General features: G+C 35.9%; 1 protein-coding gene across 1 annotated transcript; it reads left to right on the forward strand.

The window, feature by feature from the left end:
* Positions 1-15,081, forward strand: eIF3a (eukaryotic translation initiation factor 3 subunit a). The gene is made up of 23 exons (XM_090114518.1): positions 1-183; positions 411-639; positions 877-1,051; positions 1,625-1,813; positions 2,420-2,524; positions 2,965-3,173; positions 4,357-4,523; positions 5,886-6,023; positions 6,320-6,524; positions 6,953-7,052; positions 7,430-7,659; positions 8,136-8,328; positions 8,960-9,064; positions 9,617-9,746; positions 10,038-10,240; positions 10,667-10,818; positions 11,185-11,339; positions 11,935-12,019; positions 12,343-12,567; positions 13,071-13,161; positions 13,790-13,989; positions 14,458-14,543; positions 14,896-15,081. The coding sequence occupies exons 1-23, from the start codon at positions 135-137 to the stop codon at positions 14,937-14,939; spliced, it is 3,465 nt and encodes a 1,154-aa protein (XP_089970644.1). The 5' UTR covers positions 1-134; the 3' UTR covers positions 14,940-15,081.
* The last annotated feature ends 3,577 nt before the right edge of the window (positions 15,082-18,658 follow it).

An 18,658-nucleotide genomic window follows, 5' to 3' on the forward strand; every position in this document is an offset into this window, starting at 1 on the left:
AATAAGCATCGGCCATTTTGGTCTGCTACCGCTTGACAGGCCGGTGGTCGGAGGAATAATTTTTTATTATTCCCGTTGGAGACCAAATTCCGTGTTAAAATTGCGTTAATGAAGTAATCAGTGCATTGTTAAACATGGCTAGATACGGTCAGAGACCGGAGAATGCTCTCAAACGGGCAAATGGTTTGTACATATTCCATCTTATCATACCACGTTGCACGCATATTAAATGACCTCTCTTTCGTAACAACTTCCTTGAGGAATGCTATCTTTTCAGACTACCTTATAAGTATATTCGTTAGGCATATGTTTTTTTAGATAAAACGAAGCGAATTACCAAAAGATATCGAAATGAAATTTATAACCAAGTTACGGGCTTGTGATAACAAAATAATTATGAAAAATTTCAGAGTTCATGGACTTGGATAAGCCCGCTAGGGCACTTGACACCTTGCAAGAGGTGTTCAGGAATAAAAAATGGGCCTACAACTGGTCCGAATCGGTCCTGGAGCCGATCATGTTCAAGTATTTGGAACTGTGCGTAGACCTTCGCAAGTCACATATAGCCAAGGAAGGTCTATTCCAATACAGGAATATGTTTCAGTCGGTGAATGTTGGGTCATTGGAACAGGTCATAAGGTTTGTACTTATCTATTTTAATTTAGACACTGTAAACTTAAACTTGTTATTATTAGTTAGTTTATAAATAATCTTGTCTTTAATCCATCAGGCCCCGGAATCACAGACACAATAGAAAATCTATTGTGTCGCCGATCTGGCCGTTCGGGGCTCAATGGGTTAATAATGTAAAATATTTCAAATAATAATATCATAGTTTCTTGTTTATGTTTACTCATAATTGGTGTATATAACCAGAGGGTACTTGCGTATGGCCGAAGAGCGAACGGAGTCGGCCAGGCAGCAGTCCACGCAAGCTGTCATCGACACTGATGACCTGGACAATTTGGCAACACCTGAGAGCATTCTGCTGAGTGCCGTTTCTGGTGAAGATGCACAGGATCGGTCAGACAGAACTATTCTTACTCCATGGGTAAGTTGTCAATTTATTATTGTATAATTACTTGGAATATTTTTTAATCTGTTTGTTTTTTTATACTGAATAATGGAGCTATTGTGCATACAATTATATTTTCTCTCCTTAAATTTTTAGTCATACTGATGAAATAGCAATTTTAATTTCTTATTAAGTGAACTAATTTAGTATTTTATTTATTATTTAGAATAATAATTTTTATGACCTCTGAAATAAATCCCATTTCTAATTTCTCAATAATTATGAAGTGGTAGGCCTCAGAGGTAAATTAAAATGGAGGTGTGACACAACAAATATTGTTCAAATGCATTGTTTGTGTTGATTAATGCCTGCACAAAATAAAAAAATTCATTCACACTTTTCCTTAAAAACTGTGAAATTGCACAAGTCAAAACTTGTTTTCTGAAAAGGTTATGAACTAAGACGTAAATTATTATAGATAACAGAAATAAAACAATACAGACTCATCGGTATAATTACGAATGCATTTTGTTTATAAACAAATTATAATACAATATGTTACTATTTTTTCAATACGCTTATGGATATTACCTTTCTTTATTTTAACAGGTGAAATTTCTCTGGGAGTCCTATTGCCAATGTTTAGAACTGCTGCGTACCAATGCCCATGTGGAGACTCTGTACCATGACATTGCTCGCATGGCGTTCCAGTTCTGCCTGAAGTACTCCCGTAAAACTGAGTTCAGGAAGCTCTGCGACAAGCTGCGTAAACATCTTGAAGATATTTGCAAGCCTAATGTAAGTGTTATATCTGTTTAAATTATTTTTAATTATATTGAAAGTTCTTTCTAAATAATCAATTAAAACACTTTATTTAGTAGAATGTGATGAACATATCAATTAATAATGTTACTAAACGAAATTTTTACAAAAAGCATTAAATATACATACCTCTGAAATAAATCCCATTTCTAACTGATCAATAGTAAGGAGTGGTAGGCCTCAGAGGTAAAGCATATTGGAGGTGTGACGCGACAGACAATGTTCTACTGCTTTGTCTGTGTTAATTAATGCCTGTACAATACAAGTAATAAATAAAATAAAAAATTGAAATTAATTGGTTTGTACACACATTTATAATTTTTGATTGTTTTATGGGTAGAATTTCCAAGATTGTATTCTTAGTTGTGATGTATTAAGTAACATGGATAAGAATACAACAAAAACTGCAATAATAATTAATATTGTGTATAAAAAATTGAAACTTGAGGTCTTGATAAAACAAATGTTAAATTTATTATCTAGAGATGTGTACATTTATTTTGTTTTATACCATTTAAATGAAAACAACTAGATATTTCTTATAGAACATCAGTATTAAGTTCATAAACACATTATTCACAGGTACAAACAGGCAATGTGAGCATTTCCAAGCCTGAAACTCAGCAGCTCAACCTGGAGACTCGTCTCTTCCAGCTGGACAGTGCTATTCAGATGGAGTTGTGGCAGGTTTGTACATTTTATTTTCATCTACCCACATTTACTAAAATTAGTTTTCTTATTAAATTATCCTGTTTTGTTAAAATGTTTGTGTTATGTTTAATTTGAAAATCTTAATATATAATAAATCTCGTGTCACAATGTTTGTCCTCAATGGACTCCTAAACCACTTAACTGATTATAATTAAATTCGCACACCATGTACAGTTCGATCCAACTTGAGAGATAGGATAGTTTAAACATGTAGGTACCACGGGCGAAGCCGGGGCGGACCGCTACTGTTAAAATATGAAATGTGATATATTGTTAAGTTTATTAATACATAGTTCAAGAAGCTATGGATTTGTATTTAAATTACTGTGTTATTATGGCTATAAAGATTTTTATCATATTATCTTGAATTATATCTGTTGTTTCTTTTATAATAAAAGCATATTAATTCATAACAGGAAGCATACAAAGCAATCGAGGACATCCACAATCTAATGAACATGTCGAAGAAGACGCCAGTGGCTAAAACAATGGCCAACTATTACGGCAAGCTGGCTCTTGTCTTCTGGAAGGCCGGCCACTGTCTGTTCCACGCCGCTGCTCTCTTGAAGCTGTTCCAACTGTCAAGGGAGATGAAGAAGAATATCACCCAAGAGGAATTGCAGAAGTAAGGCTTTTGTCATGTGTTTTATTCCTGGTTAAGGGTTTTAACTGTAAAGTCATTTTGAGTCTAAATCGTATACCAAATACTACCAAGATTGGTGCAATGAAAATGTAAGATAATAGTCACTTTTATAATGATTTCATACAAGAAAATATAGTGATTGAATTTAATTAAACTATTAGTTGTTACTTATTTTCTTGATATGTAAACAAATGAGTATAATAACCTAGTCTATTATGACTTGTACTCTATGTGAAATCACAAAATATTATCTTAGACACTTAGTGAATTCTATTTAATAAAAGTATACTAAAGTGAAATAATACTACGTAAAAAATTAAAAGTCTACGAAAAAAATCATACATACCTCTGAAATAAATCCCATTTCTAACTGATCAATAGTAAGGAGTGGTAGGCCTCAGAGGTAAAGCATATTGGAGGTGTGACGCGACAGACAATGTTCTACTGCTTTGTCTGTGTTAATTAATGCCTGTACAATTAAAAATAAAAAAATTGTTCTATGCTCTATTGAATTGTTATATTAGTAGGATTTTTAAGTGAGTTTTAAGTTATGATGTAACAAAAAAGACAATTATGTGGTGTATAAATTACCAAGTCGAATAATAAAGAAAACCATTAAAATTATTGTCAGGAGAAATGTATTACATTACACAAAGTGTCATTTAATACAAGGACTTGTAAAGTTGATTTTTTTTAATACAAGAGCATATTCATAGTCAATTAAAGGTACATTATTGTCACAGACCTACAAACAGGCAATATCATTAAGGGCTGATTTTTCAATCCTTGGCTAAAACTTATTCATTGAATAACATATTAAACTACCATTTCAAAAATATATTATATTTGTCCGAATATGATAGTATACAGGTAACATTTTGAATTGTTTGTGTAATACTTTATTGGACGGATAAATTTTAACGTGATAACGTTTTTAAAATCGTTTTAGTCGGGTGACATGTTCAGAAACTTGTGTCACACCAAAACCTCACGAGCGCGATCGCAGGTATAACGAGAGAGAGAGACGGACCGATCTCCCGTCTCATCTCGAGCGCTGCCACCAATAAGATGTTATCACGTAAACATCTCGATCGTAAACCTACTTTACAAACAACCATTTTTACCAACGATTGAAAAATCGGCCCTAAATAATATCTCTTCACAGGATGGCCTGTCGAGTGCTAGTAGCAGTGCTGTCTGTACCGCTTCCCTCGCTACACCCCGAGTTTGACCGTTTCGTCGAAACTGACAAGAGCCCAGTGGAGAAGGCCCAGAGGCTCGCCGTGCTGCTCGGTTTAGCGCAGCCACCCACAAGGGCTAGCTTGTTGAAAGGTTAGTGTTTCTTTGGTTAATTACTAAAGTTTCAAGCAAAGAGTGAACCATGTTCCATCTTAGGCCACATCTTAGCTTTCCATAAGGTGAGATTGTGCTCAAGCGCTTCTCTATCGACAATAATTAAAAAAAAAGTGAAATATTATATCCAAGAAGCTTATCACTACTATAATATAAAACAAATAGTATAAAACAAAGTCGCTTTCTCTGTCCCTATGTCCCTTTGTACGCTTAAATCTTTGAAACTACGCAACGGATTTGGATGCGGTGTTTTTTAATAGATAGAGTGAATTCAAGAGGAAGGTTTATATGTATAATAACATCCATTAAATAGTAGAGAAGTACTGTTATTTTTGAGGTTTCTAATGTGATGTCGTAAAAAATTACATTTTTTCCGCTTACATTGCAAACGCAGGCACGTCTGTATGTTTTTTATCCCTTTCACACCTAACTTGGCAAGTGGGTGTGAAAGGGATAAAAAAACATACAGGCGTCATTCAAGGTCATATTTTCTTGTTACAAGTTAATGTTCATACTGAAATCTCCAGTGTAATAGATATAAGCTTCTTGATTATATCATATGTAATTTATTTGTCTGTGTGTTGTATGTCGCGTGACGGTGGGCTGCGGATAAAGTGAAAGCTGCTTGTCATAGCAGTTTTTATACCCTTAATTTGATATAATTCTGAAACTTTTTACTTAAATCTCTATAGTAGATGAAAAAAAAATGATTCACTTTTAGCGCGGTTTTTATAAAATCACACACTACTTTTTTATTTGGTGTACTTTTTTGTATATGTATAAGCAAAAATAGACATGGAAATAGTAGGTTTTTTACTCTGCTAATTCTAATTAATTCATTCGTTCTTTTTTTCTGAATTTTCAACATTTTATACCTCTGAAATAAATCCCATTTCTAACTGATCAATAGTAAGGAGTGGTAGGCCTCAGAGGTAAAGCATATTGGAGGTGTGACGCGACAGACAATGTTTTACTGCTTTGTCTGTGTTAATTAATGCCTGTACAAAATATCTAATTAAATTGGAACACAATAAAAACTGTAAAATATTATAAAAGTTGCTATTTATATAGCTTGGAATAATAAAGTATTTACAGTTATTTGTATAATGTTGTTGAAGGAAAATTATAGGCTAGCTTACCACCCGCGGCTTCGCCCGCTTTTTCCATAACGTAATAAAATCACTATCTATTTAAAAAAAACCGCTTTAAAATCTTTTGCGTAGTATTAAAGATACAAAAGGACGGACGGCGATAGTGATTTTGTTTTATACTATGTAGTGATGTAAATATTGGAAAGAATGATTTTTAATATTATGTTTAACTACGCATTTTGTTCCACAGACGTTGTGCGCCTAAATGTGGTGGCTCTCGCTTCCCCGCAACTACAACAACTCTACTCTTGGCTCGAGATCGAATTCGATCCACTCACCATTTGCGCCAATGTGCAGAATGTTATCAAGTCGCTACAGGAGGACCCTAGTGAGTTTATTTTCCATAAATATTGCTTGATAATGTATTGTAAAATGATAGACTTTATCAGTAACTTTTTTGTAAGTTTGGTAAAAATTAATGTTGGAAATAGTTTTGGGGAATTTTTTTAGCATTGTATCTTTCACCTCACCTCTTTCACTTTTTTAAGTTTTATTATTGTGCCATTTTTGTCATGTTCAGTGGTTAAGGTAGGAAAGCATCTACTTATTCATGAAGCTTGTAGAATCGCAAATCACACTACTATCACGCAGATAGCTTTAATAAAACTCACAATATATTCACAGACTCCCCGCTGGCCCAATACACCACGGCGCTAACGGACGTGGCTCTAGTTCGACTCATTCGCCAACTAGCGCAGTGCTACGACTGCATAGAGTTCTCCCGCCTGCTGCAGCTGGCCGGCACGGACAACCTGTTCCACCTGGAGCGTCTGCTCGTGGACTGTGTGCGGCACAACGATATGCAGATACGGGTGGACCACGCTAACAAGTGAGTCGATAAGTAGTACAGAGTTATTTTTACACATAAATAACCGGTTGTTGATGCTTGTGAGCGGTTAATCAATGCATATATTAATATGACAATGTATTATAAATTTTTGGGAGCCATATTTGTTTAAAGTAGTAAATAAATAATATTTATTGAAAAATCAAGCATACAATCTCGTTGATACTCACGGCAATAAGGCTGTAAACACAGTAAATTTAGCATACATTATTTGAACCAAGATGACCACACTCGTGGCCTGTATTGTGAGCATCAATGCAAAATAATAAATGTTTAGTTGTGAAAATGTATATTTTAATAGAAGTCACAAATAGTGCATCTTTATGAAATTGTATAAATCTTACTTATCTTTACCAATTAACAATTTTTTTAGAATAACCTGTTGTAAGTGTATGTTTGTATGTGTATAGATGCGTGCACTTCGGCGTAGAAGCGGGTGGTGGCGAGTGGTGCTCTGCGGCTGACGAGGCGTGCGGTGGTGCCATCTTGCAGGCCACTCCTGCTGAACAAGTGCGTTATTTATTTAGTTTAAGTTATAAAATGTTAAAGTTAAAATAATTTAGAACGCCAGAAGCGAATCGCTTTTTAAAAAAGAAACAAACATGGTCGCATTTCGTGAAATGGCCATCCACGTTTGGCCAGATCGACGATCTGGCCAAATGTGGATGACCAAATCGTGAAACATTGACGATTTAACGATCTGGCCAAACTAAATTGGCCCTTTCATGAAATGAGCAAATGTACTATCGTACATTTGCTCATATCCGGCCATATCTGGCCACGACATATAGATAACGTCTTCACGGACACGCTGACAACTCGCGCTCATGTACCACATTGTAATTAACAGGTCCGTTATTAATATGTTACATTGCAATTGGTCACAGGTCCGCGAGCAGCTGGTGCGCGCGGCGGAGGTGCTGTCGCGCGCGGTGGCGGCGCTGTTCCCCGCGCGGCGCCGCGCCGAGCGCGAGCGGGCCCGCGCGGCGCTGGTGCAGCACTACCACGAGAACAAGCACGCGGAGCACCACCGCGTGCTGCAGCGCCACAAGATCATCGAGGAGCGCAAGGAGTACATCGAGCGGCTCAACACCGTGCGCGAGGAGGAGGAGCTGCGGTATGTAACAGCAGTTTGACAGCTACCGTGCATTCGAACGCACTAAGAACAACGAAAGAATGCTCTACGCCTATATACACGCTTTTACGGCACGTAATTTTAGGCGACGCTCAACAGACTTAAAGTGGCTAGACTGAAACAGTCTAGCCACTTTAACTGGTGTACTGTGTGCTATAGTGTTTATAACATACTTTATTCATGTTATAACTAAAAAAAAGACTTAAAAGACATAAAGACATAAAACATCACAGACATGTTTTAATTCATAAATTTGAATTGTTTGACTAAACTATGATAAAATAGAAAGAGTTTTTTGTAAGCATAACAGCACTGTATCAAACAAAAATTATAAATGTAAGCTGTATAAACTCGTGCAAAATACAACCTCGTGTGTATGTTCATAGCTAAGTACATAAACTCATGTTAAATACTTCTACTTTTATGAATATATTAATTTATCTTAACTATTCGCACAGTCGTCAAGAAGAACAGCTCCGCGCTGCCGCAGCGGCCGAAGCGAAGCGTCAAGAACAAGAGCGTGAAGAGCGCGAACGGAAACGTCACGCGTCCGAACTCGCTGCGATGCGTGAGAGGCACCTGCGGGAACGTATTGCGCACATCTCGCAGACCATGCACGGCAAGAAAGTGCTGCAGAAGTTGGACGAAGAGGTGCGTTGTAGATATTTTTGAAGTGAATCTTCTTTAGGCGCATTGAGCGTAAAATTTCCAGGTCGCATCATGGAGTAAGGCGACGATTTCGATATCTTAGAATCTTGATTTTAGTTGTTTTTTTATGTTATTGTTGAAAAGTGACTACAATGAGCCTAAAATAACCGATAAAAATAATTAATAGTTTAAAAAAACTAAAAAACACGCTTTTTATAGAAAACCGAACTAAAAAATAGAAAATTTTTATCAAATTAGTGTATTGTCATCGGTCCTCAATAAATCTACAAAGTTTGAACGAAATCTGGCCGTTTAAAGTGGGTCAAAATCGCGCCCAAAGAAGTCGGTTACAAACATACAAACATACAGGTAAAGCTAATATAAAGCGTGTAATGAATACCAAAGCTCATATTATTGTTCAGGAATACTATATAATTTCCTACTTGTGAAATAGGTATTGGTTACAATATTGGTTGTACTGCTACCAAACAAAAAACAAAACAAAACAAAGTAACATAATTATATTAATAATTTTACATTTTAACTATTGCATTTTAAGAAAAAGCAACATCAATCATTATAATCATCCTGTATAGAACATTTTTTAACGCCAAAATTATGTCCAATTTAACAGGATCTAAAGAAGATGGACGCTGAAGCGATCGCTCAGCGCGAGGCTGAGGAATTGATGAAGGAGCGCCGCGAACTGCAGGCAAGACTCAAGTCGCAGGAGAAGAAGGTATGTTACATGAAAAACTAATAAAAAGGCACTAAAAATGTCTATTTTCGGAAATAATCACTATTAGTGAAAATGGGTGTAAAATAACCATTAAGTTGAGAAAAAAAAGGTCAAAGAGAATGTAGCTGAGCTTTTTCCATAAATATCAATAATCAGATTTACAGTATTCATGTAAATATATGTAATAATGTATGTATTATCACTACATATTATAAAGCAAACTGGACAGTTTAGGGACCTATGTCCCTATGCTTAAATCTTAAAAACTATGTAACGAATTTTGGAGCGGTTTTTTTTAATAGAGAGTGATTCAAGAGGAAGGTTTTAGTATAGAATTTATTAGGTTTTAGACAATGCGGGTGAAGCCGCGGGTGGTAAGCTAGTATTGTATATTATTACGTACATTCTCGATTATTGACTCTTTAAACTTGCAGTTCGTATTTTGCATAGCAAAAACTATTTAAATATGCTAAATAAGCATTATTATTACTGGTTCGTTGAAAAAATGTTGATTATTATTTTTCTTATTACAATTATTATTTTTGTGTTTAGGTGGATTACTTTGAGCGCGCCAAACGTCTGGAAGAAATCCCTCTGCTGCAGAAGAGCCTGGAAGAGAAACAAGTCCAGGACAAGGCATTCTGGGAGCAACAGGAGAAGGAACGCATACAACAACTTATTGGTAAGATATGGTTGAGAAAATGCTTATAAAATATATAGAATCCATTAAATTTTGTATGAAATATTACCACATTTCAAAAAGTTTTATATTCATCCACGCACATGCACACTGCGTTCTCTATACATAAAAAAAAAATCCGAGTCGCGCGCTTAATCACCTATAGATATTGCAAAATTGATTCCAATTTCAATTTTCTTTCCCGCCCACATGCATCCTTTCATCATCCTCTACAACTTATGTTCCAATCAAATTTATGTTCCAATTTCAAATGTAACTTTTTTTATTCCACAGAGGCGCGCACCCGCGACGTGGCGACCCAAGCGCGCCTCGTACGCATGCATTCACACCGCGACGAGTTTATGGCGCGCTTGCGTTCTGAACGTGGAGCTGCGTATACAAGCCGCCTGGCTGACTTTCAGGCGCAGTTGGCTGCTCAGCGTGAGGTGCGACTTGAGAAGCGGCGTAAGGCTAGGGTGGAGGCACGCCGACAAGAGGTGTGTACATTAATATTAATATTTATTGTTAATACAATAATAAACATTTATTTTACAAGAAACAGGTACAGCATTATGTTCAGACCCTTCGAACTAGCGATAAACTGTTGTAAGATATTCACTAATAGAAAGCTACATTATTTGGAAGTAGAAAACCTGTATGGTTTTAATATTTGTTTCGTTTTTATCCTATGTCAGTCCTGGCGAAGCCGGGATGAGCGGCTAGTGTATTTTAAAATACTAGTTTGTATATTGATTGCATACGCACGCACCCAGTGACTCTTGAGAATTGAACTGTACACTTCCTAAAAAATTGGTATGCAGAAATGTTATTATAGCACTCTCACGATTATTGGCCCTTTTACTTCCTATATTTAATAAACAAACTATTTCAATCGTATTCTAAATGATTTCACGTTTCCACAGTGGCTAGCAGAGAAAAAGCGTTTGGAGGAAGCCGCCCTAGAGGAGGCGCGTCGTCTGAAGGAGGAGGAGGAGCGGCGCGAGCGGGAGGAGCGCGAGCGGCGCCGCCAGGAGGAGCTCGCCGCGCTGCGCGAGAAGAAGGAGAAGGAGGAGAGGTACTCACCTCCTTCTATCAACTAAGACTATAAGCCTCCTTTCACGTTCATTATTCTAGAGCTGTGCCATACAGATTCCTCACTGCTAATCTTTCCTTTTATCCACAACCCAAGCTGCGCCGAACGAACGCGTCAAAAGGTGACCATCCAGGCCATCATAATAGTGGATAAAAACGATATGTGTATTGTTTTTCTTGAGGAACATTATTTATTTCATTTTATGTTATGTGTACTGTGTTAAATAAATTACTTAACTTTTGTTATACATTATATTTATGACAGGTTTATAAAAATCGATAGTAATATGTCTGTTCGAAACACTTGATGTACCAACCATTACAAAGAAAAAATTATATTATGTCACAGGGAGCACGCGGAGATGTTGGCGCGTGTTCAAGCCAAGGCCCGCGCCAAGGAGGAGGAGATCACACGCAAGCTGGAGGAGCAGAAGGCGGCCGCGCAGTCGCTGTGGCGGCGCCCGGCCGGCAAGGTGGAGGAGAAGAAGGAGCCCTGGCGCCCGTGTGAGTACACCACACGTGACTCTTATAAAAAATTGGTTGTTTGTAAAGTAGGTTTACTGACGATAGTTGAACGTGACAACGGCCAATTGTGCTTCTTTGTCGTTCGTTCCGCGCTCTCGCTTGCACTTCAAGCCTTACATGGAACGCCTCAGAGCGAGGTAACGCCGCATGAGTCATGTTTTTTCGTGCGTGCAGCCGGCTATCGAATTATAAGACGTTGGCGTTGACGTTGGTTGACGACGTAAAACATGCGAAGAACATTATAGTTGTGAAGTGTTTCAGAAAACCTAGGTAAAATGTAGCACAGGAAAACTTTGACATGAATATCAATATATTCATAGTGCAGATAGTGGAAAACTGAAATCAATATAATGACTAGTAGAACATTAAGGGCCGATTTTTCAATCCTTGGATAAAATTTATCCTTCCAATAAAGTATTACACTAACGTTTTAAAATGTCACCTGTAAAGTGTCAAATACGGACATTAAAAATATATTTTTGAAATGGTAGTTTAATACGTTATTCGATGAATAAGTTTTAACCAAGGATTGAAAAGGATAAAAAAAGATAAACTAATAAATATTTTATTTCAGCTCGTGCGGCCGGAGCTCCAGGCGAAAGGGCTGAGCGACCCGCCGAGAGACAGCCTGGTGATGACCGTCCACCGAGAGATGATAGGTATGCGTTTATAAACGATTTTAAATAATTTACTTTTAACCCATTGAGCCCCAAGTGGCCCGATCGATCCACGACACAATAGATTTTCTATTGTGTCTGTGGTTCCGGGGGCTGAGTTATAAAGTTACTTTATGGTAATATTATAAACAAACATACGCATATTACCTTATAGAAAATATTGTTTCAAGTTGTGTTTATGTAGTTCAATTTTTTAAGTCTATGTTATTTTTATTGATCAAAATAACATACCGTGTTAATTCCAAGAACACATCAATATTGAAAATACAATTGAACACATCAGATTTATAATATTTGTTTTCTAGCCGACGCGATGACAGAGCCCGCGAAGCTCGTCCTCCAGCAGAAAGACCCAGAGAAGACAGACCAAGAGATGAAAGACCACGGGAGGAAAGGCCACGCGATGAAAGACCAAGGGACGAAAGACCACGAGAGGATAGGCCAAGGGACGAAAGACCCAGGGACGATAGGCCCAAGGATGAAGGCGGCTGGAGGTCCGCTAACAAGGCTCCGCTTTCTGAGCCTGAAAGGTATGTTGGTTTTTAAACTAGTTTGATTTGTAGAATTTTTATTTATTTTGCAATAGGCAACCAAATGACACATGATCTTTTTGTCATCGTTTTCTATTTAATGCATAGTTAAACCAATAAAAGAATAACATTTTTTGTCAGAATTATTTATCAGTTAAATTATTCCAAACCAGAACTTATAAACAGATATAGGAAACATAAACTTAGTAGTATTTATTTGTTCTTGTGTAATACAATATACTAGAATCTGGTATGTGATGATTCGGTGTTATTTGACTTAGGGCCGATTTTTTAATCCTTGGTTAATACTTATTCGTCGAATAACGTATTAAGCTACCATTTCAAAAATGTATTCTTTGGCCGTATTTGACAGTTTACGGGTGACATTTTAATATTATCATGTAATACTTTATTGGGCGGATAAGTTTTAACCATGGATTGAAAAATCGGCCCTAAAATTAATTTTCTCTTAATAATCCGATTAATTTAATTTATCAATGCAGGCCCCGTTACACGGGTCGGTCGAGCGGGCCGCCCGCGGGTGACGGCAGCAGCTGGCGGAGGGGACCCGCCGAACCGCCGCCGTCTTCTGCTGTGAGTTATTTATTTAATTGTAATACTTGTATAGATAATTATATAAAGGACTAGTGGTCCGCCCCGACTTCGCCCGTGGTACATATTTCGTAATAAAAGGTAGCCTATGTTCTTTCTCAGGGTCTAAAGATTGTCTGTATCAAATTTCATCAAAATCGGTCCAGTGGTTTATGCGAAAACCATACATACATACATAATTACATAATTACAAACCTTTCCTCTTTATAATATTAGTATAGATTAATTTTAATGTAAGAAAGGGTTATTTTTATAAGAATGAAAGTGTTGATAGTGCAAAACAACAATCAATAATGTAGTATGTATTTTTGTAGAGTTGCATGCGATTACAATAACATTGTCTATGTCTGAACAAATCAGTTATGTTGGTATGGGATACCTTATTTTTAATTTCAAATTATTTGTCCTTAGAGTTCTTGAAGCAAAGCTACATATGAAATCATTGAATTGCTCTTTTATGTAGGTTTTTGTAAATTATTGTGGTTGAAAGTTTGAAGCTATATTTGGCTTACAATCTAACTAATTTGTATGACCTCTAGCTAAAAAACTTCCTTGGCTAGAAATAATAGTAGTTTTTCAATTAATAGTGTTAAATTATTGTGATACACAGGAGCGTACAGCGATGTGGCGCTCGAAGGACTCTGCGCGTGACTCGGGCCGCGACGACCGCTACCGTGACGCGCCGCGTGACGGCGGCCGTGACCGTGACGGCGCCCGTGACCGTGACGGATTCCGCGACCGTGACGGCGGCGCCCGTGACCGCTTCCCGCCGCGCAGGGATGACCGTGACGGGCCCAGGCGGGATGATCGGTGAGTTGACTTGATACTGTATTGACGAATGATAATAGTATTCAACAATTATTATTTCATTTATATTGCCGATGGTATATGGATTCTTAAATACTAATACTTTGTATTTGAGATATTTTTTTGTTTTATTCTTGTAGCACTATGTAGTTTCTTGCCGGTTCTTCTCCATCTGCTTTCCGAATCGGTGGTAAATGTTAAAAATGTTTTGACGATTCAAAAATGCTTTTATAGGAAGTCCAATTGAATAAATAAGTGTTTCAGTTTGAGCAAACGAGTAACCAAAAACAAATCACATGACTCTTAACTTTTGAAATGAATACTGAACCTCTAAATGCGATATAAAGTGAAGTCCCGTGTCCCCTAGTGGGGTAAGGGGCAGGATGCATTATGCATACATCTGTTTCACTGATCAATTCCCTTTATAAATGTGATATAATGTTATGTAAATAAATAAATATGTAATGACAGCGATGGTCCTCGGCGCGACGACCGTGACGGTCCGCGGCGTGACGACCGCGACCGTCGTCCGGCACCGCCCCGTAGGGATGACAAACGTGAGTATAACTATTAACTGCTAGTATACTAATAGAAAGGATATAGATTTTTTGAATCAGTTTTTCTCAAGTATTCTTCTTATGGATTTTGTTATAATAGGAATATTGGAAATTTGGGAATCATGCACATCTGTCTGTCATGGGTTAATTTCTTACTAAATGTAAAACCAGCTTGGATTTATAGTTTCGAATATGGATATATTCATCACATAATGTTGCAGCGATAAATTGAAGTAAATTAATATTATTTTTACATCTATGTAGTTTTATTACTCTAAAAGAATTTTATTCATATAAATTCTAAATAAAATGCAATTGTTACATATTAAAACATTTTTTTTTCTGTACCCAGCACGCGGCGACGACGACAAATGGCAACACGTCACAAAGCGCTAAAGTGGACGGATCCGAGCGCAACATACTACCGTTTATATCTTATATTATACTTTATACAGTTATACAGTATAAGTGTGCATATGCTAACGTTTGCTCTGGGGTAGGGAAAGTCGATATAACAACATTTTTATCATACTTTTTAAGATAAACTATAGAAAGATAAATCGGGAAAAAATTTATTGGGCTGGTCCATAGTTGAACTTGACTTAAAGAAAAAAATGTTGTGTGGTTTTATGAAACCACGGTAAAAGTGAAATTTAGGCACAAAATTATTGTATTTGTACGATAATTATCGTACGGTTCGACCGTCACGCGACATGCGCTACACAGACCAAAAAGTTTGAGATGATGTAATAAAAGTTTCACTTTAATTAATAATGTAATAGACGGAGATCTTTGGAAATTAAATTCGACTTTCTCTATCCCACTTGCGTTATTATAATCTGAAAGCAATGGAACTCACTTCAGTGGTTGTACTCTTACAAATTCGTTTACAACTAAATATGATATCTGGAATATGGTATATTGGTATGGGTACCCCCATGGTTTCTTTGTGAAAATTCTCATTATAAATCAGGTTAAATTTATAGTTTTATTATAAGAGACGAGTGAGTTTATTATACCATTGAAGTGATGCCATTTTTCATTCATTTATAATTTTATCAAACTGATTTTGTTAAGACTGTGACAGTATGCTTTTTACATCTATGACACTATTTTTCTCAAATGTTTTACGCAATTTTTGAAACTGTGTCTTGAGCTACTGTCTAAGTCTAATACTATTTTTCATACCTACTTAAGTATTGTACGACATCATCCTGTAGCCATCATTATGTTGTAATGTATTCATTATACATTCAAGGGATTAAAATGTATGCTTATTTTACTTTTGTTTTTTATTTTATTTCTGTTTAGAATTAGCATTTTGATGTTTCTGATTTTTATTCTTTGACATACACTCTCCATGTGACAATTAGTGTTTTATAAATGTATTACATTAATTGTATTTGTAGATAGGTAACATATACGATAAAAGATCAGTTCATCCATCTATAAGCACTTGAAAAATGATTTATCGATACTTACTAATCACTATTGAAATCTAAATATGCTGTATTGGGGTAAATTCGAAACATTCGATTGCATTTATAAGAATAACATCCAATTTACATAATTGTCTATGATTATAAATTATTATTCTGTCACGAAATAAAAACATGGCATACCATGTTTTTACCTATACCTATCTTACCCTAATATCTTGATAAAACACTACAAAAGCCAATAATACCATAATATTTATAGTACTAAAATACATTTTTAACTTTAATAGCCTTTATTAAAAAACCACGAAATGTGAAAAGTGAGGAGAATAAGGATTATTAGTTATTACATGCATTAACAATTATTATTAATAATTCTATACATTATGCTTTTATACAGCAACCCCATTTACACACTAACCAATTGTGACTTACTACTTTTTAACACATTTCATAGAAATAGGTAATTTTAATAGCAAGTGAAGGTTTAGCAAATTGGCTAAATATAATGGACAAGCAATGTTAATGATCATAGAGAATAGAATTTTTTAATTAATAAGGCAGGCTACTCATAACAGGGCATTTTTAATTTTTTATATTAAATTTTAAGCACCTAGATACACTATAGGCCGGTTTCTGTATTGAAAATTATTGATTTTAAGTTTGAGAAAGCTTGTCACATAAAAACAAAGACCGTGTGTGCCGGGCACACGTGTCAGAAGTGAAACTTTTTTGGCAAGATTCAAAGATTCCAAAATAATTTCGTTACTCCATGACATGACGGTATTGCAATGATGCGACCTTGAAATTTTACTCTCAGCGCGCCTAAAGAAGTTTCACTTCAAATATATTTAAGCAGAAAATAAGCATATTTTGAGACTCTCTAAACGTCATTTACTCAATTCAGAAACCGGTCGTGATACTACATATTTAAATGAGTAGCATGTACGTTATCGTTCCATATGAACTGTGAAGTAACTTTCTCTATAGACAATATCATGCTTTATTCAATTTAATACAAAATGACAATATAAAAAAAAATTCTTATCTCCATAGTACACCTAATGTGTTTCTGGTAAAAAAAGTTTAACGATTACAAAATAATAATAATCTCCTGTTTATACTATGAAATCAGACTTACGATAATCGTTCATATATTATAAGCACTTTAAAGCTTAGTGACATATCACACTAGCGGATTGCGAGCGGTTTCAAAGCGGAGCGGGTGCGCAACGAATACGTTGCGGGCGCGCAACGAACACGCCGCGGTTGCGCAGCGAATTCGTTGCGGACGCGTCATTTTGTATACTCTCGCACAAAAGCCAGCCCTTCCGCCTTGCCTAACTTCCATTCAATATTTCCATCGTTTCTGTAGCACTCAATTTTTTAACCGTACTGTGGAAATGCACTTACTTAACAGTTAACTAAAGATGTAATAACAACTGGAGTTGTTAAAAAAAGGTGCTATAAAATTGAATTACTAGGACTTTTAGAATGTACCATACATTCCAAAAGTATGTAACGACTGACCAGTATAATCTCTCCCATAGCAACGTATGTTATAAAGAGATTTTGTGAACCTAATTATGAGCAAAGTGATAGTGAGTTGCTGGTTGCTTGATAAAATTTTCTATTCACTGCTATTTATCTAATAATAAGATAGCCCTGTTTTAGTTAAGGAGCTTTAACATTTATTTCACTAATGAACTTTCTTAATGAGCAATTAAGTTATCTGATTGCATTTCGACCAAGATTTAATAGATAAAACAATACCCTAAACATTAACATGTTATGAAACTCGTAAAAAATAATGATCTCATAATTATTATACTATCACAAGTTATAAGTAACAACAGCACGGATTCCATTTTGTTAATGAGTGTACATGACTGCGACGTAAACGTTGCGCATCTGCCACGCGTCCGCAACGAATTCGCTGCGCAACCGCAACGTATTCGTTGCGCACCCGCTCCGCTTTGAAACCGCTCGCAATCCGCTAGTGTGATATGTCACTTAGTTGTTTGTATATTGAATATTGATAATTCAAGTTCGACCAACATTGTTAATCATTAGTAAAACACGATTATGTACTTTGTATAACTTTTGTATCTTAATATTCAATAATAATAAGTAGTTATTAGTTGTTTCTTTTCGACGCTTCACTAACAAGGTTTTGGGTTGTGTTCATTTATGTTGATTATTCACAGTATCGCTTATTTGCGTTTATTGAAATCATTCTTCATGTATCATTTATATTAAATAAACACGTTTCATTTAAAATGTTGTTTTATTTTCAAACCAGGTAAACAAATAAAACACAAATATAAAAAAATATTTTATTGCAAGTTATAATATAAATCTACGAACATTATTGCAAACGGAAGTAAATAGAACCACACATTCTTTAACAGACAAGTTTTTACGTATTTTAGAAGAAAATGGCGTATCGTATATAATCGCATTTATATATCTAAAAATTTGTATACAGGTGTTATTTTGACGACATATTTTAAAAGGCACCATTGTAGCCTAAGATGGTATATTACTCTTAAGCACCCATTATCTTAAAGGCACATTCCTGGAACCCTCTACAGTAGACCCACGGTATTCCGACAATCGTTTTGCAGAGCCTTGGCGAATTTGTCGGATTATAGGGTGCTGCCTAGTCAGAGATCC

This window comes from Colias eurytheme, chromosome 21 (genome assembly GCF_061535395.1).
Source record: "Colias eurytheme isolate Ceu_HAF_F1 chromosome 21, ilColEury1 Martin Lab GWU primary, whole genome shotgun sequence".
In the NCBI taxonomy this organism is placed as follows: domain Eukaryota; kingdom Metazoa; phylum Arthropoda; class Insecta; order Lepidoptera; family Pieridae; genus Colias; species Colias eurytheme.